Here is a 26,661-nt window from a genome sequence, read left to right as displayed (position 1 = left end):
AATATATATCGCGGATTTTTTGCTGGTTCGCGGATTTCTGAGGACAATGGGTCTTTTAATTTCTGGTACATGCTTCCTCAGTTGGTTTGCCCAGTTGATTTCATACAAGGGACGCTATTGGCAGATGGCTGAGAAGCTACCCAACTTACTTTCTCTCTCTCTTGCGCCGACTCTCTGATCCTGACGTAGGGGGTGTGAGCAGGGGGGCTGTTCGCACACCTAGATGATACGGACGCTCGTCTAAAAATGCTGAAAGATTATCTTCACGTTGCTACCTTCTGTGTGCAGCTGCTTCTGAAGCGACATGCTGCACGGTGCTTCGCATACTTAAAAGCTCAAAGGGCACGTATTGATTTTTGACTTTGTTTTTTCTCTGTCTCTCTCTCTCTCCCTGCTCCTGACGGAGGGGGTGTGAGCTGCCGCCTTCAACAGCTTTGTACCGGCGGTGCTTCGCATACTTAAAAGCCAAACAGCCCTATTGATTTGTTTGCTTTTCTCTCTCTGACGCGCACTCCTTTGAAGAGGAAGATATGTTTGCATTCTTTTAATTGTGAGACAGAACTGTCATCTCTGTCTTGTCATGGAGCACAGTTTAAACTTTTGAAAAAGAGACAAATGTTTGTTTGCAGTTTGTTTGCAAAAATAACCATATAAACATATGGTTTCTACTTCGCGGATTTTCTTATTTCGCGGGTGGCTCTGAAACGCAACCCCCGCGATGGAGGAGGGATTACTGTATTTATATATATTTTTTTTTTTTTTTTTTTTAAGTTTTTAAGCACAAATGGAGTTAATTAAACCATTGAATGCACAGCGTAATAGTAAACTAAATGTAAAAACATCGAATAACACCGAGAAAACTAACATTGCAAGAGTTCGCGCTATACTGTAGCCTTACGACCCGATTGCTGTAAACACATTTTTTTTTTTTTTTTAAAAAAATGAGTTTTAAGCACAGGGGAAAAAAAGGAACATTTGAACAAATCCGAACTTTATTTAAAAGCCAACCATAAGCAACCAAGAAAGTAACATTGCAGGAGTTCACGCTAATAGCCTTACAACCCGATTGCTGTGTAAACTTTTTTTTAATGAGTTTTAAGCACAAGGAAAAAAAAAATGAACATTTGAAAAATCAGAAATTTAATAAACAACCAAGAAAAGTAACATTGCATCAATTCACGCTACAAACTGAAAAATGAACATTTGAAAAATCCGTAATACAAAAACTAACCATAAATCACCAAGAAAACTCACCTTGCATGAGTCGAGTTCTGACTTGAAGGAAGTGAGGAGGAACTGAGTGGAGAGGAGGGTACAGTTTTGAGGGAGAGTACGGCTCCGCAATGGAGAGATGTTCTCCTTCAGGTGTTTTCTCTGTGATTTCTTGGGTTTCTGGTGTTTTTAGCTGTTTAGCTGGTGGATCAGACTTCACGAAATACCGGTCTAATGTGACTAGCCTTTTCCTATGCATTAAAAGTTTCTGGAAATGCGAGACGACATTGTCGTTCATCATGTTTATCACGCAGTTCATAACCGCTTTATCAGGATGGTTCTTTTCGAAAAAATCCTGGGACTCGTTCCATTTTTCCATGATGGCTTTTATCGCATCACTTTTTATAACAGCACTTTCCTCCTCTTCCCCGGAGGACTGCGCCTCAGTGAGCAACCTAAGCTGCTCCTGCTGGAGTTCAGCGAGTTCCTCCATCGTCAGCTCCTCCTTGTGATCCAGGACCAGCTCCTCGATGTCCTCATTGTACACTTCAAGACCCATGCTCTTGCCCATGGACACAATCTCATCCACAACAGGAGGCTCAAAGCTTTCTAAAACTTGTTCAGGAACGCATTTAGGCCAAAGTTTCTTCCAGGCCGAGATCAAGGTCCGGTGTGTGACGCCTTCCCAGGCTTTATCAGTGAGGCTGATGCAATGAACAATATTAAAATGGTTCTTCCAGAACTCTTTCAGGGTCAAAGACGTCTCCTCTGTCACACTGAAACACCTGGCGAATAGTCCTTTGGTGTACAGCTTCTTGACTCCTCTTCTGCAGCCCATGGACCAGCAGGTTGTGTTGGGGAGCAGGAACACAACCTTAATAAAGTCATACTCCTCGACCATATCGTCAACCAAATTTGGAGGGTGTGCCGGTGCATTGTCCATCAGAAGGCGGCATTTTTTAGGCAGGTTATGCTCTTCGAGATATCGCTTCACGGCGGGAGCAAAAGCCTTGTGTAGCCATTCCAAAGACAAGGTCCTTGTGACCCACCCCTTCGTGTTTGCCCTCCACATCACAGGCAGTCTGGCTTTGTTTACATTGTGCTGCTTGAAAGCGCGAGGGTTCTCAAATTGGTAAACAAGTAGTGGCTTGATTTTTATGTCGCCACTAGCGTTGGCACACAGCAAAACGGTTAACCTGTCCATTGATTTATGGCCGGGCATAGCCTTCTCTTCCTGGGTAATGTAGGTCCTCTTCGGCATCCTCTTTCAGAACAATCCGGTCTCGTCACAGTTGGAAGACTTGTTGTGGGATGCAGCCTTCGTCCTCCACTAATTTTGTGAAATTTTTCACAAATTCTTTCGCAGCTTCAGGGTTGGAACTAGCAGACTCTCCATGCCTTACCACACTATGAATGCCACTTCTCTTGCGAAACTTTTCAAACCATCCTCAGCAAAATCGCCATGAATCTTCCAGGCTTTCTCGCATACCATCGCCTTGCTTACACTACCCCTGCAAGTTGCTTCTTGTTCAGCCACACTAGCAACAGTTTTTCCACCTCTTCCAGCACTTGAGGCCTCTGCCTGGTTAACGCTGTAACTCCTATTGCAACATCAGCTGCTTTAATAGATTCTTTCTGCTTTAGAATAGTCGAAATCATAGATTTTGACTTTTTGTACTCGGCAGCAAGATCATTAACACGAGCACCACGCTCATACTTTTCAATAATTTCTTTCTTTACTTCGATTTCAATTTTCTGCAGACTTTCTTCTCACCACTCTTCACTTGCTTAGAAGCCATGTTTAATTGCAAAAGCACACGAAATACTGTAGAGCACAAAGAGTTCACAGGTAAAGCCCGCACATCTGACTGAGAAGAATGAACAGGGAGAGGCTGAACATGTGCTTAAATACAGTAATCGGCGCGTATGAACCGGAAGGGAAATGAAATAGAGCACAAAGAGTTCACAGCGAAAGCATGCACGTCTGACCGAGAACAATGCAACACGTGCGGAAATCATCGGCGCGTACAAACCGAAAGGGAAACTGGCTTGTTCGTATACCAAGTGTGTGGTCGTAAACCGAGGCAAAAGTTTGGCGAAATTTTTGTTCGTAAACCGATTTGTACGTGTACCGAGACGTTCGTGAACAAAGGTTCCACTGTACTTTACAGCAGTGGTTCTCAATCCATGTTCCGCAAACCCACCTCATGTGTTCCGCGATTCGGAGTTCACTTGCTTGTCGGTAAATGATGGACTGTGCATTTCGCATCTGAATTCAGTACTGTTTGTTTCACCGACTGTTTACAGTGATAATTCATTCAACTTTCAATCAATCAATTTATGACAATTATATGCAAGTCTTTCATCAGATAATTGATTACTTGAATATAGAATTGTTAAATAAATTCATTAAAGATAAGACAAATTCATCACAAAAAAGTCTCGTCTCAACAAAAACTCACAGACATTACTAGTACTAGCAATAGCACTGTCAAAGTTGAAGAGGATTTTACTTAAAAAATGAAAGAGTAAATCACATCACAAATGTTAATCGCTTATACTATGAAGAATATTTAATTTTCGGATTTAACAGGACCGGAAGTAAAGATTGTCCAATTCTGCTTTGCATTGTATGTGGAGAGAAACTCTCAAATAGTGCAATGGTGCCCGCTATATTAAAACAACATTTTTCTACAAAGCATCAACATCTCTCCTCAAAAAATAAAGATTACTTCAAGTGGCTTTTGTAAACTCAGGGTAAACAAAAGAAACAATTTGAAAAAATTGTGAAAATAAGTGATAAAGCTATTAAGGAGTTAATAGCATTGAAATTAAAACCACACACAATAGTAGAATCTCTTATTTTACCTGCCTGCTGTGAGATAGTAACAACTATGTTTAGAGAACAAGCAAAGAGTGAAATTTTAAAGATTCCAGTATCTGATGACACAATTCAAAGAAGAATAAATGATATGTCCTGTAACATTGAAGGGAAAGTCAACAGTGAACTTGTGAATAAGCCTTTTACATTACCATTGGACAAATCAACAGATATAAGTGGCAAGGCTTATTTACTGGGCTTTGTACGCTTTATTTATGAAAGAAAAATAATAATTCAGTTTTTATGCTGCAAAGAACTTTCAGGGTGTATAACTGGTCAGGAGACATATGATTCAATAACATCTTATTTAAATACTTTAAAATTATCATGGAATCAATGTGTTGGTAATTGTACCAATGGTACTGCATCGATGATTGGGCCAATCAAAGGATTTGTGACTTTGGCAAAAATAACCAATTTGAATATAATATTTACTCACTGTTTTTTGCATCAAGAAGCACTTGTCATGAAAACAATGCCTCAGAAACTAAACCAAGTATTGAATCAAGTAGTTGCCATGGTAAACTTTATTAAGATGAGAAAACTAAAAATACAAATTTTCAAACAACTTTGTTCAGCAATGGAGGCGGACAATGAATGTTTATTTCATGTGGGGAAAAAAAATGAATTATTGTTTTTTTTTTCGAAATGGAAAACACAAAACATTTTGTAAATACCTGAAGAATGATATTTGGTGCAATAATTTGGCATATTTAGCTGATCTTTTTGCTTACCTTAATACAGGGAAACATGAAAACATTCTTACATCTACCAATAAATTGTGTGCAATGAAAAAAAAAAAAAAAAAAAAAAAAAAAAAAAAAAAGATTTCACCATGGAAGAGACACACTGTAGAAAGGAACACTGAAATGTTCCCTTCAATGCAAGATAAAAATGACGAAATTGTTTCCTTAATAACTGAACATTTAACACAACTAGAAGAAAATTTTGAAAAGTATTTTCCGTTATTAAATACTGAACAGTATGACTGGATAGGATATCCGTTTATTCCTTCCGGCATCTCTGGTTTTACAATTAAGGAAGAAGAAATAATATATATTAATATCGCACATTGAAACTAAAATATTCAGAAAATACTCCTGAAGAATTTTAGATCTCTGTTGAAAATGAATACCCTGTCATAGTGAAAAAAGCCCTAAAGACATTATTACTATTTTCCACATCATATCTTGTGAGGTAGGATTTAACAATAATGATCAATATTAAGACGAAAAAACATGAGAGGCTTGGAAATTTGGAAGAGATGCGAGTGGCTTTATTCTTTATTTGTCCAAATATTCCAGAAATTTGCAAAGAACATCAAGGACATATTTCATATTAAATCAATTTTGCTATTTTATTTTTATATTACTATTATACCTTATACTACAATTATATGTAATTTTTAAATATATTAAAAATTATTTTTTTCTTCTTCTTTGATGTTAGTGTTCCACTAAATAAATGTCAGTGTCTGGTGGTCCGCGACTTCAAAAAGATTGGGAATCACTGCTTTACAGCACATGCGACTCGGAACACCTTAAAATGCATGGTACTAATAAGGAAGAGATTTTAACTGAAATAAACAGCCTGCTCTTTTTTGATATCCATCTCCTACTTTAGACTGCTAGGCCCACTTGTATTGATTTTTTATGAGAAAAAGACTCTTGTTTATATTACAAATATTCACATACTTTTTTTTTTTGATTGAAAGATGCCCATTTAGCAATCATGTTTATTCTTGCCAAGATTGGTTATTCACTTCTGGTGGTAAATCAGCATTACATTATCAGGGTTCCCACTCTTTTTAACGAATCATTTTCCAGGACATTTCCAGGAGCTTTTTCCGGAAATTCATGACAGGATCTGGTCATACACTTTAGTCGCAGGCTTAACGCCATTTTAATTTCTCTTTGATTATGCAGGGACTTAGTGTCACCGATATGCTAAATTACATAAAGGCAACACCAATTAATGCACTGAAGTATAATGGAGTTGTTTGACCTCTTTTTGTTACACACTGTTTTAAACTGCAAAACTCTTTTAAAGAAATAAATGCCTCTTGGATTGTGGAAAACTATCCAAACACTGACATATACTGAGCAATTCCATAATGTTCAGTATAGAGCTGTTGATGACACCATGAAATAGGCTACCATAGTGACCTAATTTCAGTAACAGTTACTTGCATATTACATATTATGTCATTGTTTGTATCAAATTAATTTATGTACAATGTTTATATTAAACAAAACTGCATAAAGCCAATTTATTGCCTATATCATGTGCATGATGCCTATAACACTAATATACGCAACAATTGGCACGCGACAAAACAAAATCAGAGTTAACTTTCAACTGGTAGCTTTACTGGGAATACAGCAGCTGTAGAATTTGCATAAGTCAACGACAAAGATTATAATAAAAAACTTATCTTTGTGGGAAAAGCAGCAAAATACATCCATTTTAAATCATGACAGCCTTGCCATCAATTCCTGAGTTGAAAACTTGGTTAAACTAGAAAGAATACTAGGAACAAAGGATAAGAGCCTGAACTCCAGTATATTGGAAAAAAAAAAAAACAATCTATAAGTCACTGTAGTGTAACCTATGAAAAAGGCATCTGGTGTAGGCCTAGGTTTAGAAACAATGCTGGTGTTGCTCCTTGAGGTCTGATAAAACTGCATCCAGACCGATGACCTCTTTCTTTTTTCTTTTTTTTCAGCAACACTTTTACGATAGGCATTAGATTTTGTGAGCAGTGTAAAGTCCCGTTTTCTCTCTGCCTTCTCTGCCATTGCATCTGCTTCTTCTTGCATTGCCTCAATGCTAGTGATTATTTTCCGTCTCTTTGCTGCCACTTTTGTGATTTCAGAGCTCTTCTCTTTGCTTGTCATTTTCAGTTTCCTTTTTCTTGTTTTTTTCATCATCAAGGTATTGGACATATTGCATCCTGGCATTTCTGCAATGCTGCAAGAGGGGCTTTGGCAATACTCCATCAAATGAGCCACCAGTCAAAGAATCATTTATAAATATAATTGCCTATACATGTCTCAGTAGGTGGAGACATTGCGCAGCAGAGGCCACGACCTAGCTCAGCTGTCATCATATCTAGACTTACGAACAGCAAGCTGTTTCAAACAGAAAAATTAAAAAGCGAAAACAGAAATAAAATTCCAGGACAAGAAAGATTATTTCCAGGACATTTGGCCATTTCGATCAGTTTCCAGGTCATTTCAATGACTGGAAAATAACCCTCAAAATTTTCAGGTTTTCCAGGACGCGTGGGAACCCTGATTATGCATTACATTGTGTGTTGGTGTAAAATCATTAATAATTGCAGAGCAGAGAGCATCCTCTTTTAAATAAGTAGCAAATTGGAGGTCAAAAGGAAAACCGACTGCTCAGTGACCGAGAAAGAAAGGTTAAAAGGAAATGGAAGACAGAAACGTAGCGCAAGAATGTTCAAGCTTAATGGAGTGAGGCAGGTGGTCAGGAGTGAGCCTCAGGGCCTTGGAAGCCAGAGACTGTGAAAGGGGCACACCTACTGAGTGCGTCTCCCTGCAAGGGCCGAAGGTGAGTGGTGGGAGAGGCGTGAGAGGCTCGGCAGGATGCCCTGCATATTCTAAAGGAAGGGCGGTAGGGAACGGAGCCCAATATGAAGGTTGACTGCACCTGGCGGTGGGCATCTCTTCTTTCTGCAAGGTCCGGACGGCATAAGGAGAGGACACGCGAGATTTAAAGGGAATTATTGGGGCTCACTGTTTTTATGGGTTGTCTCTAATTTTTAACTTCATCATTTTAATGGATTATTTATTGAGCTGTTTTTAACCTCCACCAGCATCTTTTCATTTGTATGGATTATTTATTTATTGAACATTTTTGAAGCACTGCACTATTTCTTTCAACACTTTTTTGAATTGCCTTTAAATAAAAGCACTGTTCACTTTTTCACCATCCCCTTGCCTTGTGTGTGTTTTGTCCTCATCTGCCAAGCTCTTCCGGTTACGTTATCGAAGGTGTTGGATTCAAGATGCTCCAAGACAAGAGTGGGAGCATGAAGCTGACAAACACCGTCACACAGAGATGCACTAAAACACAAGTGCCACATTTGTCCACTATGAATGACATGTGCAAAGACAATCATAAACATGTTATAGACAACACATATTCTGCTCAGTTGCAGTGTTACACAGTATTGCATTTTATTCATATATTTTTATATTATGCCTATAACATCTGCAGTAGTGTTCAAATGTGTTTGTGTGGTTGCATTTTTGTGCATTTTTGGTATGGCTTCTGTAGAATGTCTGTTCTGCTGATGTTAGTTCTTTTGCTGGAGCAGAGCACGTTGGCTCATAGTGGCATTGGCTTCCTGTTACAAACCATCTCTTCAGCGTATTGCTGCAGTGATTACATTGCTGACATTTGTGTAATTTCATTTTTTTAATCAATGCTTTATTAAAATATTTACTATAATCAAGACTTAAATAATTTTGATTTTATACTAAAAATTTGTATTTACAAGTGTCCATTCGAAGAAATGTAAATGCATGCCTTAAGATTTAGTTTGGGCAACCAGTCTGAAGAAATGTAAATATGAATGGCCAAACAATAAAGGAAACCCCAAAATAGTGGAAGTCAAAATGATCACAGCAAAATTATCTTCAAGTCTGATATTGACAATACCCTAAAAAGAGAGAGACAATTTTTTCCTGGAATTTTCTCAGAGCTAGGATGGTGAAACTGGCATGCCAACAACTTTTATAGGTGGGAATGATAATCCAATGCCATGCGACCAGCCACCAGTTCCGTATAGAGACCATAGGCAGCAGCAGCCAGGCCAAGACATACATCAAAATGTCTTTGAGATACAAATGAAAATAAACAACTGGAATAATCAATCCCAAGGCTTGTAAAATGTAAATGTTATTCTTCAGCCATTCATATAGTAAATAAATACACTGGCACTGAATTGAGTTTTCAGGAAGAAAAAATTCTGATTATGAAATCTACTGCAAGGCAGACAACTATTCAAATGAAAGTGCCAATGCCTTTTCTTTCTGTCCTACATATTTTTTCATTTGAAACAAGCTCCTTCAATGAAATGTCAAGATGATCATACTTTTCCCCCAAAAGTATTAGATAGCCTTTTTAATAGTTAGTAAGCTTATGTTTCCCAAATTAATTAAGGGACTTTGCTACTTTTTCTTCCCAATCTAAAGGTTCATTTGTGTTTTCAAAATACACAATATTTCATATATTGTTATAAACTCTTCATATATGGAGTGATGTTTGACTTTCATCACTTCACTCTTAACCTTTCAGTTGATAAAGCATACTGATTTGTGTTCTCATATGCTGACCACTCTATATCTAATCTTACAGGCCTACAGTAGGTGGTTGTGAGTTTTCATTGATACAAATATCTTAATCAAAAGCTAATTTGTGCAATGTAATGAACTCTTAATATGATCGGCTGTTTGTCTGTTCTGTGGAAGACAACACAGAAAAAGAATACTATGAAAATATGAATGAGCCTTCAAGAGTACACCCATGTGAGCCAACTTCTTACATTAAAACAAATTTTGGTAAGTTTTATGCCTGTGGTTAATTGTAAGTTCATTCATTTTTATACAGATAGGAAAACAGAATTAAGCAACTAACTGCTGACTAAAAAAACTAACATAAACTGACTGTGTCTGTGTTGTTCAAATGTAAGTGTGGGAGAGAGGAGTTATTCCACTGTTTACAATTCCAACTAAAACCTTTAAGGACATACGTCATTCACTTACTTTGAATCAGGTGAAAGGTTTATGCCATTAGCAAAATGTAATCCATTTCCCACCACTTTCACTTCTTCAGGACTGTAGTAGACCACATTGCACCATGCCAGTCCTAGGACTTTCTCAAGAAAACGCAAAGATTGATCCTTGAAGTAATGATCATTTGTTGCATAGAAACTTTCTGGTCCGACTGCTACAATATCATTTACACTGCAGACAAGAAACAACACAATTTATAGATAATTTAACTGTCCAGAAATAGAACTATTAAAAAAGAAAAGTGAGTTTTACAATGGTCATCTCTGTGCCTTGGAAGATGTAAAATATTATTTTGTACTAGAGATGGCTGTCAAATTCCAATGTAATTCTATTTTGATGGTAATAATTCTGGATGATTAAAGTGAACATGACATTCTGTCTATAGGGTGCTTGTCATATTTCTAAAGATAGGGTATATAAATAAGAATCTTCAAGCACCAACTAGTGAAAGCAATCTTTTAATCCAAATATTTAAAGTTATTGAGATTAAATCCCATCCAAGCACCTCCAGTGTTGCAGAAGCAATAGGAGGTGTTGTCATTAGCTAAGTTTCCATCCAGTTTTTTGCGACGTTTTGTTATCGACAAACTGAATATACGTAAAAAAAATGTGTGAAATTTGCTGTCTCCAGCCTGTTTCCATCCAACTGGCTTTTTATCGATAAAATGGTGTGCGTGATGACGTCATCACCCCCCAAAACGAACTGTCGCATAAGTATTGTTGTATCGCGAAAAAAATCTGCCCTTGAGCCGTTTCCATACATAATTTTGTGTATGTCGCAAATTATCTACCTTTTGTTTTCCACGTTACACCCCCTCCACTAAACAAAGAAACAAAGAAATGGAGAGATTATTCAGACAGTTTTTTGAAATGTGCCAGCTTACTGTTATTTCAGTTTCACAAATAATTAGAATTGTACATAATATCCAAAGACGACAGCAGAATGAAGCAGTTGCTTGTCTGATAGCCCTAGAGCTCGAAGAAAGTACCCCAGTGTGACGAAACCCACGGGTATGGGAGAGACGACGGAATAAGACCTTCTGGGAGGAGGTGGTGGAGAGACACTTAACAGAAAATCTCTGGCTGCAACATTTTATAATGACACGGCCGACGTTTGAGATGTTGTGTGGATTCATCAGTCCTGATGTTGCGCCCATCACAGGTTGCCATCGACCACCGGTTCCAACCCAAAAGCGGATTGCCATCGCCCTTTACAAGCTGGCAACCTGTGCCGAGTATAGAGTAGTTGGAGAATCTTTCGGGGTTAGTAAAACTACCGTCCATCGATGTGTATATGCTGTGTGCACCGCTATTAAAGAAAATTTAATGCGGCGTTATATCAGACTTCCGACTGTAGCGGAGGCCAATGAAATTGCATACCGCAATTCCTTGGTGCATCTTGTGCCACAGATTTACGGTGCGCTGGATGGCACGCATGTGCCTATTCTTCCCCCGACGGAAGGCTACCGCGATTACATTAATCGCAAAGGGTGGCCATCTATTGTTCTCCAGGCCCTTGTTGATGACAGGTGCATGATACGAGACATTTGCGTTGGCACTCCTGGAAGTGCCCATGATGCAGCTGTGTTTGCAGCATTGGATCTGTACAGGTGAGCCTACCTTTCAACATCCCTTCACAGTGCGATAACAACTGAATTAACCTGCTTCCCTTAAGGTTTTTAATTAAAACTGAAATTTGAATTAATACAAAATAACGACGTTTAATCAAAAAAAAACCTCTCTTCATCAGACCATGCGAACCGCTCCGCCATTCTCGTTTTGATTGCACGTGATGAAAATGTGACACATTTATTTGCGTTAAAGCCCTTTTTTCCGACAAAAACTGTTTCCAATGTAGTTTTTGCGACATCTGAAGTATCGATATTGAATTTATGCGCTAAAGTTAAACGGAAAAATATTATGTCGACATGTACAACATTTTATCGATAATTAGCATTTCCATCAGCTATATCGGTAAAAAAATTTGAAGCGCTAAATATTTTTTCGCAAAAACTCCTTGGATGGAAACCTGGCTAGTGAGTTTAACTCGTAGATACAGTATATTACCAGCCTCCAATAGGAATGAAAACAGTTGGCCTGAAAGGAAACTTTACATGTCAAAGGGGCATAATGAAATGTTTTTATATGTGAAAATTAATGTAGCAATACATATTGGTGGCCTAACAGTGTAATATTTTAATCAAAAGCTAACTAATGACTCTTGCTGATTGTGTATGTTATTTGCTAGAGCTCTTCTAAAAAACTAGTTTACCAAACTGTACTCCATTTCTATGATGTGCATAGTATATGTTTTCTGTGTAAAATGTTTTTAGATTTAGATGCTCATTCGTGTTTACTTGAAACAGAGAATGTTCAATGCAAATTGAAAACATTTTAGAAACAAAAGCAGTTTACAAATCAGTGCACATTTATACACTCATATGCAAACCAGCATATATCTAGTTAGTTCTGAATTTATAGGCTCAGTGCAAATTGTGAAAACGAGAAGTTAGCTTAGGTGAGTGTTCAGTTACCATTAGAAATGTGTCTCATTATAAGTAATTAAATATAACAAGACCCTGCATTCAAAAAGGTACTTCATGTCGCAAGTGACACAAAACAAAAACGTTTATCCAATTATGCAGTACAGGCTATTTAATTAAACTGGGTACTTTGTGTTTTAAAACCAATTAAAATAGAAGAACTATGGAAAGATTAAAATATTAACCATTCATTTTGTCATCCCTATTATAACTGTACCATAAATTAAAAAATACCGCAGACAATGGTAACAAACATATTTGTTTCTAATTTTGTGCTAATTATGTCTCTGTTTCCACATGGCTTGCATTCTAGATGTTGTGGGATGTTTCATGTGTTATTTCTAATTATCTCATTGGAATAGACAGTTCATTAAGTGTCATAAAAAAATAATCAAATGACCTATCAAACCAGACAGGACATTACTGTATATTCAGCTGAAGGCTGCATTTATGAGATTCTGATCAGTGATGAGCATGTACTGTACACTGATGCTTCACAGTAAACAGAAATTAAAATGCAATTTTTTAGTGACTTTAATAATTTAATTGAATCTATATATAAATTCACTAAGTCCATGGCAAGCAAGACACACGCAAGACCAAGCCCCGCCCACCAACAATTCACTAAGCAGCCGACCATGGCACACGCACTACACAGCCAACAATTCGCGCGAGAGCGAAAGCATTTGCCAAGAATGTTTTCATTAATCAAGAACGAAAGTCGGAGGTTCGAAGAAGATCACATACCATTGTAGTTCCGACCATAAACGATGCCGACTGGCGATCCGGCGGCGTTATTCCCATGACCCGCCGGGCAGCCATTACTCCCACTGGCATGCCTCCACATAAAGTCAAACTTAAAATTGGTTCAGTCGTCATGCTTCTCAGAAACCTCATGCCAGCAAGAAGTCTCTGTAAAGGCACTAGACTTGACTGTTCTCAGCATTCACCGCAATGTACTGGAGTGTAAAACAATCGCAGCTGCTACCTCACAAACTGTCCTTATTCCCCAGATTTCCCTGACCCCATCAGATTCAAATTTGCCTTTTACTTTTACACGCAATTTCCTGTTAAATTGACCTTTGCAATGACAATTAATAAGGCGCAGGGTCAAACTTTCAAAAAGATATGCCTGTATCTGCCAAAACCAGTTCTCAGTCACGGACAATTGTATGTTGCTTTCTCCAGAGTTCCATCTTTTCATTCACTCACAGTCATATCCTCAAACCCACCCCATTTGGACAACTGTCTTTCAGGAAGTGTTCACCCATCAATACATAATTATGCGGCGTATGCTACGCCGCGGGTTGGCTAGTTTAATATATTGTAAATATGCCTGCACTTGCTCTATAAAAGGATCTACAGCTATTCAGGTTTTCTGACTATGGTGGCATTCATACTGATGGCCTCCTAAGCGTTATATGCACAGCAGCACACTAGGATGAGGTTTCAGTACTGGATTACAAGAGAATGAATGATAAACTTCTGAACTTTTCAAAAAAATATCAACAAAATTTTATAAGCAGTTGAAAGATCAGCAGGTTGTTTCTTTTGATGACAAGGTGTAAGCAATATAGCAAGATCTGGAAAAAAAACATTTTTGCACATCCTTTTTCACAACGGAACAAAATATTATTTAAAAATGAGAATTTTCTAATTTTTTAAAATCAAAAAATATAACAGTGAGCATACATTTGCTGCCTTTTTTCCCATATCGAATGCATAATAACTACATTGCAATATATGAAAACAAGAGGTGAGTAGTTCATTTAGAAATGCATCTCAACATAAGAGATTAAATATAACAATATTCTGCATTTAGTAAGCCACTTCATGTAGTGGGAGACACAAAACAAAGTATATCCACTTTTTATTATTATTATTATTAATAATGAACAACATACTTAGTCAGCAACTCATGAGTGATCGTTTTCAGGTGAGTTAAAGACTTGTCCTCCTCCACAAATTTAAAGATCTCTACATGACTTGTGAAATGTGGATGAAGATGATTGACGACAAATACATACACCATGTTATCTGTTTAAAAAAGAAACATGTTACTTATTAAATTCATGTTATTCATTAAAGAGGAGAAGAAGGAGGTTAGGAGCATGCGCTGATTGCAGCACTTTGCTGCACCCATCACACGACAAACCAATCCTGCCACCAACCCCCGAGTTTTCCCTGCAAGTTGGAGGATCTGCTTGCAGGGCTGGAGACAGGTTAACGTCATACCAGGGGATGAATCAAGAGGAAAATAATATTAATTGTTTCTAAAAATGGCATTGACAGGTTTTTTGTGGATTTTACAGCCACAGTGTGTCTTTTTTGCTTGCTTAAGATGTTTAATTAAATTCAAAGCAAAGCCAAACAAAATGGTGTATGTGCAGAATCCATTCCATATCATTGTAACAGCCTTCAAATATTTTTCTTTTTTTTTTTTTTTTTTTTATAAATAATGTGAACAATGATATTTCTGTAAAATTTAAAATCACTCAAAGCAATTTCATTCAATCATCCAAATTTCTGTTTAGCATAAGGCAGGAACCAAACAAATATGGGGTTCACAGTCACACAAACAAACTAACTTTCTTTGTTACATACACAGTTATACAAGTATAACATGATGTGCTTGAATCATGCTTTTATTATTGAGATCTAACCATGAAAATTGGTTAAATTATTACCCCCATACCTTCTTTGTCAATGTAAGTGCTGATTCCATGGGGATTGAATGAGATCAAATCGAACCCTTGGCTTATTTTCAGCTCACTTAACGTTGGTGTGTCTTCTTCTAAATTCATTACATATAAGTTTCCTGGGGCATCAGAACCATAGTTTGGCATCATTGGATATTTTAATCCCTAACACATTGCAAAGAAACAAGAAAAATCTTAAATCAAAGTGCAACATTCTATTTAAAGACACAATATAATATAAAAAACCATAACCTTTTTCTTTAACTTGTGCATATACATGCCAATGAATTACCATTTCTGGTAAAATTAAAAATACTGTTACTGCAAGGTAATTTTACTATTCAAACTACAAAGAAAATTACAGTATAAGCATCATCATTAATGAACTTTCTTGTATAGGCAACATGATTTTTTTAGTAAAAGGTGACAATCTGACAATCACCCAAATACCGTATTTGTATTTTTAAAGAAAGTGAATGCAATTATTATCTTAGCAATGGAGTTTTCATTTCTGTAAAAACTTGATTGACCCTTTGACAATGAACTTAGTCACAGCTCTCTTTTTAGGTTTACAGGATAGATTAATAGTCTATATGTACCTCATGGCAATGTACATTTGCAAATACATTTTCTAATTCTTTAAATGCACGTGTGTACATTGAAACAATATTATAAATCTGAAGCATTCTTGCCTCAGTTATTAGTTTTCAGCCTTACTACAAATACTGTATAAAGGCTTATCCAACAAGTGTCATCACCTGTTAGAGCCTTCCATACAATGAAAAGCAAATATTATTGCTGTAGAGGGTGCTCAAATGTTTGAAGTCCATTTCTGCAATCAAAAAAAAAAAAAGATTTATGTGCAATGAATTAAGTTGAGGGCTTTTCTTATTAGGAGGAACAGATTGATGCATTTTTTTTTTTATTTCTATTTGAACTTCAGTTGTATAAAAGGTAATTATACTATGATGCTGAAGTATAATATTTAATATTTTGAAACATAAAAATCACAATATTATATGTTGACTCAAGTAGTAGCATAATATTGCATCATGTCTGTTTACACTTAACTACCCATATGTGTTCTTGAAAATCAACAGGAAGGCCCAACTCTTTACATCTATGCTCCCCAACACAAGACTAAGTGCACAGTAGAATCCATCCTGTTTTGCTGGACTACAAACACTCAAGTATAAGAAGTACAGCTCAGTACTCCTAGCATGCAGCTTCTTTCTTTTCAGGCAATGGCACATATTGATGTGCCATCCTGGAGAAGTTGGACTACCTGTGCAACCTTCGTAGGCTCCAGGTATCGCCTCATGCTACCAGTAGTGACACTGACTGTAACCAAATGCAAAACTAGTGAAAAAACAGAGGAGGGAAAAATGTCAGTGGCCTCCACCTGTTAAACCATTCCCGTTTTGGGGTCGTCTCATTGTTGCCCCTCTAGTGCACCTGTTGTTAATTTCATTAACACCAAAGCAGCTGAAACTGATTAACAACCCCCTCTGCTACTTAACTGATCAGATCAATAGCCCAGAAGTTTCACTGACTTGATGCTATACTCTTATTAAAAAGTGTTCCTTTAATTTTTTGAGCAGTTATACACACACACCTATATACATATATACGCACACATATATACAGTATAATTAAACGATTGATATAAAAGCTTGGTCTAAACTCTCAAAGTTTTACTTTGAACCAGGAGAAAAAAAAAATCACCTTAAATGTTTTTTTTTTTTTTTTTTTTTTTACTTGATAACTACTTTAGATGTGACGGTTATCTTTGGGGAAACAACATTATATCAGGATTGCACATCACACATTATTACAATGTATAAATATACTTTATTACTTCTAATGAAATTCTTGGCATTGTCAAGCAATGAGAAATCAGATACTAACTTGATAAGCAGATAAAAAGTAAAAGATCAGCTATTTATTTTTAAGGTTGTTTTAAATAATTTTTGTCTAGATATTTTTAATGACATTAGGATAGAAAAGGAATGGGTCAGGTATCCATATCCATTTATCCAATACATTTTCTGGCTTTTTTTTTTCCAATTCAGAGTAAATATTCTGGCCTATTAGAGTGGAAGGTGGTAATCAATCCCAGACAGAGTAGCATTGTAGATATTTTATAAATCTTTTTTTTCCCCCATGAGGGAGCAATGTTACCCACTGCACCAATGTGAAAAAATTGTCAGTCAGTCATCTTCCAACCCGCTATATCCTAACACAGGGTTACAGGGGTCTGCTGGAGCCAATCCCAGCCAGCACAGGGCGCAAGGCAGGAACAAATCCTGGGCAGGGCACGCACACACACACATCACCAATGCACCTAACCTGCATGTCTTGGGACTGTGGGAGGAAACCAGAGCACCCGGAGGAAACCAACACAGACACGGGGAGAACATGCAAAACTCCACGCAGGGAGGACCCGGGAAGCGAACCCAGGTCTCCTTACTGCGAGGCAGCAGTGTTACCACTGCGCCACCCTAAAAAATTGTTTACAAAATAATTAAGATCAAACTAAAACCATGTTAGAATTTTCAGTCCTGGTATTTTGTTAAATTCTTTTTCTTCTCTAGTTATTCAAAAGAAGATCTGAATATTGTTAAAAACAGAAAATATTGAATTTTCAGTAATTAATACTTTTGTAAAACTCACTGAACTAAACAGAGCCAGTCCATTGGGCAGAACAGTGATATCTTCTGAACCATGATCTACAAAGAAAGAGAAATACAAGTGAAGGAGAAAAAATTCCACACCTCAGGGAAAAAAAATTAAAACACACGTTTACCAAATTGTTTTTGTATAACAAGCCAACCAGAAGAAAACAAAAATGTGTGAGAAGGGAACAATTAACAATGTAAAGCAGTAAAACACGTTTAAACTCTTCTCAGACCACGACAAAACATTTCATGAAAACCTAGTTAGGAACTTCCTACAGGAGCCACCAGAAATCAGGAATGTTAAGAGACTGGCTGTGGTCCATGTAACATTTTTGTATCCTTCAAATGTCAGTCAGTCAGTCAGTCATTTCCCAACCCGCTATATCCCAACACAGGGTCATGGGGGTCTGCTGGAGCCAATCCCAGCCAGCACAGGGCCCAAGGCAGGAACAAATCCCAGGGCAGGGTGCCAGCCCACCATAGGGCACACACACGCCCACACACCAAGCTCATTCAAATGTGCAGCAGGAAAAATTAAAGGATGGAATGAACACTGAGGTAACATTGAATCACAAGATAATTTATGGCTATATATAACTTAGCTAAAAACATGTTAAGGAGTTAGTATTATATTTATTAAATAATATATTGCTCGTCACTTTAATCCATTTAGATTAGATTAAATAAAATTAGATAAACTTTATTAATCCCATGGAGAAATTCAGATGCATATAACAGAACCATAAAAACAAGGATACATATTCATAGGACAAATAATATAGTCAATCATTAATAAATAAATAAATGTATTTTTGCAAAATCAAATTTGAACGAGTGCCCTGGAAGGAAGCACTGAATTACCGGATGGCAGTTGTCAGAAAAGATCCCCAGAGGCGCTTCTTAGTACACAGTACTGCGGCTAAAAGTCCTCCAAGAGAGCACCTCCTGGAGGGGATGGATGGAATATTTCATGATGGCATCCAATTTTGCCATCATCCTCATTTTCCACAACAGTTTCCAGTGTGTCCAGAGTTTGCCCTGTGATGGCAGAACAAACTTATTAACAAAGCCTGCTCCATTGGGCTTCTTTTGAGATCAGGTTGTTTCCCCAGCAGACTGTGTCATAGAACACCACATTGGCTACTATGGACTGATAGGAACATTTCCAGTAGCTTATTGCACACATCAAAAGGCCATAGTCTCCTTATGAAGTATAGTCTGCTCTGACCCTTCTTGCACAGTGCCACTGTGTTATCAGACCAGTCCAGTTTGTTGTTTATATGGAACTTGTAGCTCTGCATCACTTCCACATCCTCCCCATGGATTGTGACTTGTCTCAGAGGCTCCTTGGCATGCCTGAAGTCCACCATCAGCTCTTTTGTCTTGTTGATGTTGAGTTGCAAGTTGTTGTCACTGCATCACAAGACAAAGTCCTCCACAACCTTCCTGTACTCTGACTCATCTCTATTATTCATGCAGCCTATGATGGATGATTCACCTGAAAATTTCTGTAGATGACAAGTGCTGGTACTGAGCTGGAAGTCTGTTGTGTGGGTAATCATGAAGGGAGATAGGACAGTTCCCGGAGGTGTTCCAGTATTTCTGGCACACAGTCCCTCAGCCTCACAAACTATTGTAGGTTGGTCAGGAGACTGTAGAGGCATCAAGATTCAAAACCTTGAGCTTTTCTTCCCCCCAGTCGCTGGGGCAGAATGGTGTTAAATGCACTGGAAAAGTCAAAGAACATTATCCTGATTGTAGTGCCAAGCTTTGTCCTAGTGGGAGTAGGCTCCGTGGAGAATGTAGATGAGAGGATCCTGAATACCTATATGTGTCAGATTTATCCATTTTTGATGTTATTTGTATGACTGTGAAGAAGTAGCTAACATGAATGACTGGTAGGCAGAGGTATAATGCAAGGAGGCAAAACACTACATTGAAATACATTGTATTAGCTTTATGGTTAACAAGCTTTTTCTACTTCTACCTAAGGTCAATATGTCTTTGCCCTTAGTGTAATTAGTACAGGTTCTATTTTATCTGCACTTTCTGATTCATAGCATAATTGCCAGAACCTCCTCCTTGACACTGAAAATTAATTATTTACGTCTTCACTGATCTCTCCTCTCTTGGCCTCTCTACACCTACCAACTCTTAGTTAGCAGGTACCTCAAAGTGTAATCCAGAAAATCTCCTACTTATACTAAATAGAAGACCACATTCTTCAGCTTGGCATCTTTCCCCACCATCAAGATCAAGTAGTAGATCCTAGAATTTCTACAATAACTAACCCAACTCATGGCTATAGATACCTATACTAATAACCATAAGTAGTGTCTTGAAATGGTCCAAAACCCTGACCTTCTCCAAGATGTGAAAGTTGTTTTAAAAGGTGAGAGTTGAACTTGTCCTGAACACAAACATTTTCAAGTAACAGTCACTGCTGATTGGGGTCCCAGGTCTGTCCAGTCAATTCTCAGGCTGTCTTTGGGAACCCAACCCAACATCAAGTGTTAATCAGTTGACATTTCAGCACTTTTCTATATCTTGCATCAAGAACATATAACCTCAGAGTCATGGCACAACCATAAAATGTACCATTCGGCTTTGTTTCAAATTGTTTGTGATACCAGAAGCACTTATGAGCAACTCTACGTTCAAATCAAGATATGTGCTATGCACTATTACATGTCTAAAATAGTCAGAAGTCAAGCAAAATTACATCTTTTATTGGCTAACTAAAAAGATTACAATATGCAAGCTTCTGAGGCAACTCAGGCCCCTTCTTCAGGCAAGATGAAGATGGGGGCCTGAGTTGCCTCAAAAGCTTGCATATTGTAATCTTTTCAGTCAGCCAATAAAAGGTGTAATTTTGTTTGACTTCTCACTACATTCATAATGGCTAACACAGTACAGCACCCTAGTACTACATGTCTAAAATAACAGTGTTACAATTCACCATTTTCATTCAAGTGAAATTCTCTGTTGCTTCTAGTCATATCTTCTAAATGGTGGTAACATTTGACACATAAAGCATTAAAATCTCCCAAACTAACTACAAGATCTGTGTGATTCATTTTAAACAGTCCAACAATGTCCTTCAGGTAAACTGAATTTGCATTGGGACCCTCTCACCCACCAACTCCCCTTCTTGGCACTTGCTAAAGAAATGTATTGTCATATGTGGCCACTCCTTTAGGGCAATACTACTACATACTGTAGTCTAGTTTTAAAGCCAGCCAGCCAGACAGACAGATAGATGTACAGTGATCCCTCGCTATATCGCGCTTCGCCTTTCGCGGCTTCACTCCATCGCGGATTTTATATGTAAGCATATTTAAATATATATCGCGGATTTTTCGCTGCTTCGTGGGTTTCTGCGGACAATAGGTCTTTTAATTTCTGGTACATGCTTCCTCAGTTGGTTTGCCCAGTTGATTTCATACAAGGGGACGCTATTGGCAGATGGCTGAGAAGCTATCCAGCTTACTTTCTCTCTCCCTCTCTCTCTCTCTCTCTCTCTCTCTTGCGCTGACGTAGGGGGGTGTGAGCAGGGGGGGCTGTGTGCAGCTGCTTCCTGAAGGACATGCTGCACGGAGCTTCGCATACTTAAAAGCTCAAAGGGCACGTATTGATTTTTTTTTTGACTGCTTGCTTTGCACTCCTTTGAAAAGGAAGATATGTTTGCATTCTTTTAATTGTGAGACAGAACTGTCATCTCTGTCTTGTCATGGAGCACAGTTTAAACTTTTGAAAAAGAGACAAATGTTTGTTTGCAGTGTTTGAATAACGTTCCTGTCTCTCTACAACCTCCTGTGTTTCTGCGCAAATCTGTGACCCAAGCATGACATTCTAAAAATAACCATATAAACATATGGTTTCTACTTCGCGGATTTTCCTATTTCGCGGGTGGCTCTGGAACGCAACCCCCGCGATGGAGGAGGGATTACTGTACTGCATTTTACCACTTAATGTTTATTAAACCCAAAAGGTCCTGCAAAAAAAAAAAACAATTGGGGATTAGGTAAATCAAAAAAAATTGTAAGTTTATCATTTTTTATACTTACCTAGACGTCCCCCACAGCTCCACATGCGTAGTAGTGAAACAGGACAAACTTTAAAAATCAACAAACAAACAAGTATTGCTAGCTAAGCGGAGTTAAGGTACACCGACTCGAACGGAGGCTGGCACATGAGTGAGGAGGACCCTGCCCGGCTGCCCTCTCCTGACATCATGCTTCCCCCTCCCCGCGGTCCTCGGTATCTGTCTCGGATTAGCGCGAATATATTGTTCCTGCAAGCAAACTATGATTCTTAGCATTATGAGAGAAGTCACAAAATCAACAGAAATGTTCAAGCAAATTATAGAAAAAAAACCTGATTTAAATCTGTTAAGTAGTTCTCTCATTCGCTAGCTACGCGGAGGTAAGGTACATGCCCCAAGGCTGAAGCATGAGTGAGGAGGGCCCTGCCCTCCTCCCTTTGGCCCGCTGTCTCTCTCTCGGATTCACGCAAATAAATCGGTACCACAAGTGAACTATGATACTTAAAGCAATGAGAGAAGTCGCAAAATCAACCAGAATGTTTAAGCAAATTATAGAAAAAAACCAAGATCTAAATCCGTTAAGTAGTTCTCTCATAAAAAGCGAACAACCATACAGACAGACATTGTTTTTTATATATAGACAGATGTATTAAAGATGTATGCATTTCTACACTTAACATTGCATTGAAAGTTTAATAATGCTTACCAATTCCTTGGATTAGCTGGCAGTTAGGAAGATGATTTTGTTTTATTTCCCGGGAAGGCCACAACCTAGCCCTGTCACAAAACACAAAAATGAAAAAAACATGAGAATGTAACGCTTTTATCAATTCCAGTGTGTAGCTGACTACACCAGGCTCAGACACTCAGTAACTGGAATTTATTTGCTAAGTATTGTCAAAGACCCATATGACCTTTAATTTCCAAACCGTGTCATCCATTTTAGTTTTAAGATACCATTTTTTTTATCCAACATAACATATTATATTATAACATTCTCAAAGTTGGTTAATGCTATTCCGGGTCACAATGGACTTAAGTCCTAGAGATTTATATTGTGTTTATAGTATGCAAGAACCAATGCACATTTAGAAACATGCATTAAGTCTATGTGAAATTCAAAGTAGGAATGGTTCCACATTACTTTGTTGACATCACTGTAGAGGAAAGTGTCAGAAAGTAATTTCATCAGCTCCAAAAACATCTCACACATCAACAGTCGTACCAAAATCTAATGCAAAACACTACATACACCAGATGAAGTTGTTTTTCCATCCTCAAATAAAGAATCATTTCCTATGTAGCAGTTATTTCACAAAAAGGCACAGCACTGGGCACAGTCAAACTTAAGAAATCTTTCATCTTCATATTAGCTCAGCACAGGACTTTGGTCTTCATTTCAAAAACAGACTAGTTGCATTCTACGACACATCTACTGAAGTAAACATGTACACTAACTGTTGCCTTATGGACATGCTTTAAACTGTATGGGCTACAAGTATTAGCAGCATGACAAGATATGAGCAGTTTTGAAGTGTTACACAAAAGAAGTGTACAACAAACTGATGTCTTATTTGAAACAGCTCCACGAATCCAAGATTGAGTAACACCCCTAATTACAATGCTTATCTTGGGGCTGGGTTGGAAACTGGCTTCTGAAAAGGTAGATAAATGCCTTTGATTGTCGGTCATGGAATTGTGATTTTAATGTATTATATCCTATTTTGTGAGCTAGCATTGCTTTTGTCAGGGTTGGTCTCTGCGTTATGTTTGATATTACCATGATAATTTTCAGCCTCTGCAACCCTGTAGTGGATTATATTGGTTTGATAATGAATGGAAGGAAAACATTATTAGTGAGAAGATGTATTAAAAATGTATGTATGTAAACACTTAACATTATTAGTGAGAAAAAAAAAAAAAAAAAAGACAGGAATTAAAATACATGACTGTTGGTGGCAGATGGACATATGCTGAGAGTGCTTGGAGTGTTCACTATTCCCATTATTTTATTAAATTTTAATCCTCTGAATTTATTCTTAACATACATGTTTAATATATATACTGCTTTAGAACACTGCCTTTTGGGTTGAGACAGTCTCACAAATAGGCATTCAAATTAACAAAAAAAAAAAATCTGCTGGAGGATGTTGTGGCTTCAGAAGCCAGCATTTTTAACATGGAGATGGTACTCAATTAACATAATGTCTACCATTTCTACACAGCTATCAGCCATGAATGACTCCATCCAATGGAACTTTCAGACTGTAATTGGTGCCATCTAGCAAAGAGCCTGTGCAATGGTACAAAATACAAATTTAACAAAATTGGTGCCATCCAACTCAGCACTTAATAGACCTTAAAAACAAAGAAAAGGAGATTGTGCCAATTGGTAATTGTGAACAGTATCACAAAGTACAAAAGCTGACAGAGTCTTCTGACAGAAATCTGTGCAACAATGTTCATTACCGAGTATCCTGAAGAATGCTTAGAGCTCTCGACTTTGACCCTACTTTGGAAATGTGTCATCACATTCAAATTATAAACCATGGCACGTCTCCTAGGCCTCTTGTTTTGAAGTTCTTCAACTTTAGATCAACAGACTTTATTTAAGGAGCCTACAAGGAATCTCAACCGGTCTTACAATGGGCACCATGTTTCATTACTTCCTTCCGGACTTCGATGGACCTCATGTACAAGCAAGAAAAGTAATGACCCCTGCATTGAAGAAAGCCAAAGCAGCAGTTCTGCATCCATTTCTTGTATATCTGATTTGCCTTAAACTCACTCATCTTTCTGGGTACATCTGCTATGACAATCTTAATCTATGGAGGTTGCTGACAATTTCTGTTCTAACAGTGTCTTCTCTATGGTGATGGTGCCTTCCGACTTCTTCCTCCTAGGATACATTTTGGTGACTATGGAAAGATTTTCCTGAATATATTCACCCTAGCAAAATGATGCTTTACTAGCTTATTACTTATAACTTATTAAATTTACAGTTAAAGTTTAATTATTTGTTCTATGCAGTTTTTCCCTGCATGTAGCACATAGTACTGTGCTGCTGGTTATTTTCTTATCTTGTTAAATAGACTTTTTTGGTCATTTGAACAGTGTTTTATATTTCGTAAAATTCTTAACTTCTAGTCTAGGGCAACAGAAGTCCCTTGCGACCCTCACATGAATCTGTGTCCAGGATCGAGGGTAAAGTTCAGCTCATTACTTCAGCAGTTTCATTTAAATTGTTTTATTGTTCATTTTTCCTTTATCTATAACCTGTCTTAGTTGTTGGGATCTGTGCACAACTCAGCGAGGTGGGCACTGTGAGTGTGCCAGGTCTACATACATTTTCTTTATATCCCCTGGTTCCTGTTTTTGGCATTTTTATATGCCGATTTGGCTGCTTGGGGTTGGCAAAGGGCCATTCGTTTTGAGGTTGGTTCCTATTAGGATGGTGCTGCTGTTGGACTAGGGGTGGGAGGTTAATGCCCTTCTATTCTTCTTATGTTTAAGCCTTGAATGGACGTGTGGTGGCTGGGTGATTGTGTGCCAGTCTCCCATAAGAATGTGAAGTAACTAGAATGCTGTTAACATATTCTTCTCCATGGTTGCTATCTTTATCGATTTGTGGTTGTAGGCTTTCCATATCAGACCATCATTATGCAATAAATTACTATCGTAAATACCCGCATATAGGACGATACTATGTATAGGACGCAGTGGATTTTTGACCCTAAAAACCATGGAAAAACCTGTGTACCTGTTTATAGGATGCATCCTGATTAAGATTTACCGGGGTACTAATTAAAAGCTGCTGCTGCCAGCGCCAGTGATTGTATCCATGCGTTTGTGTTAGGCTGGAGTATCTCTGAACAACAACAAAGAGCAAGAAACATACTAGACGGCGAAAATGACGTATCAGTGACGTGAATATTCAAAATAAAACAAATTTCCAAACGTTACAATAAGGCATACAGGTGGATGTATAGTAAAAATGAGCTTTCAAATGCCGTGTCATTCTCCAAAATCGATACAGTATGAGCGACGCTACACCTGAAAAATAATTTAATTTGAAATGGTGTGAAATGCCAGTGCGGGGGCAACGGCTAATCGCACGCAGACTGAGGCATACCCCGGTAGCTACAATTGCAGCACTGCTAACCGACTGTCGCTTGAAAACAAACCTTGAAATTCAAGTTGGATTCAAACCACTCCTCTCTGTCCCCGTCACACAGCCATCGAAGGCGAAGGAGAGGCACTGACACACACGCACATGATCATAAAGTCCAATATCCCATTACGTAGTTTTAAAGATAGCTGTTCATTATTACCCAGTCAACATGGCGAAGACAACACGACAGAGCTATACTGCAAAGTTTAAACTGGAAGTGATCACGTACACGAAAGAACACGGGAACCGGGCAGCTGAGCGGCAATTTGGTCCGACAGAATGCGTAATCAGAAAATGGAGAAAAGCTGAAAGTACCATCAAAGAAGTTTGTCCCTGTGACTTACCGTATTACGTAATTGTCATTGCAAACGCCAATCTAACAGGAAATTGTCTGGGTGTAAAAGTAAAAGGCAAATTTGAATCTGATGGGGTCAGGGATATCCGGGGAATACGGTAAGGACAGTTTGTGAGGTATCAGCTGCGATAGTTTAACACTGGTGGTGTGGTGAATGCTGGTAACAGTCAGGCGGGCTGGCAGGCGGGCAAGCCATCAAAGTTTGTCGCGTTTGGGAATCGCTGTATGCAGTGTCTGCGGTGGGTTGGCACC

General features: G+C 38.0%; 1 protein-coding gene across 1 annotated transcript in view; it reads right to left on the bottom strand.

Moving 5' to 3' along the window:
- Positions 1 to 26,661, bottom strand: part of LOC114663375 (serum paraoxonase/arylesterase 2-like) — a 50,615-nt gene that overhangs the window by 12,962 nt on the left and 10,992 nt on the right. The window contains exons 2-6 of the mRNA XM_028817066.2: positions 22,590 to 22,660; positions 17,834 to 17,889; positions 15,157 to 15,325; positions 14,366 to 14,498; positions 9,889 to 10,089 (exon numbers count right to left, since the gene is read on the bottom strand). Of these exons, the coding sequence (XP_028672899.2) occupies positions 9,889 to 10,089; positions 14,366 to 14,498; positions 15,157 to 15,325; positions 17,834 to 17,889; positions 22,590 to 22,660 (630 nt within the window). The remainder of the gene's footprint in view (positions 1 to 9,888; positions 10,090 to 14,365; positions 14,499 to 15,156; positions 15,326 to 17,833; positions 17,890 to 22,589; positions 22,661 to 26,661) is intronic.

Source organism: Erpetoichthys calabaricus, chromosome 13 (genome assembly GCF_900747795.2).
Source record: "Erpetoichthys calabaricus chromosome 13, fErpCal1.3, whole genome shotgun sequence".
Classification (NCBI taxonomy): Eukaryota; Metazoa; Chordata; class Cladistia; order Polypteriformes; family Polypteridae; genus Erpetoichthys; species Erpetoichthys calabaricus.
The sequence above is the reverse complement of the archived record's forward strand: the minus strand, read 5'-3'. Positions and strand labels throughout refer to the sequence as shown.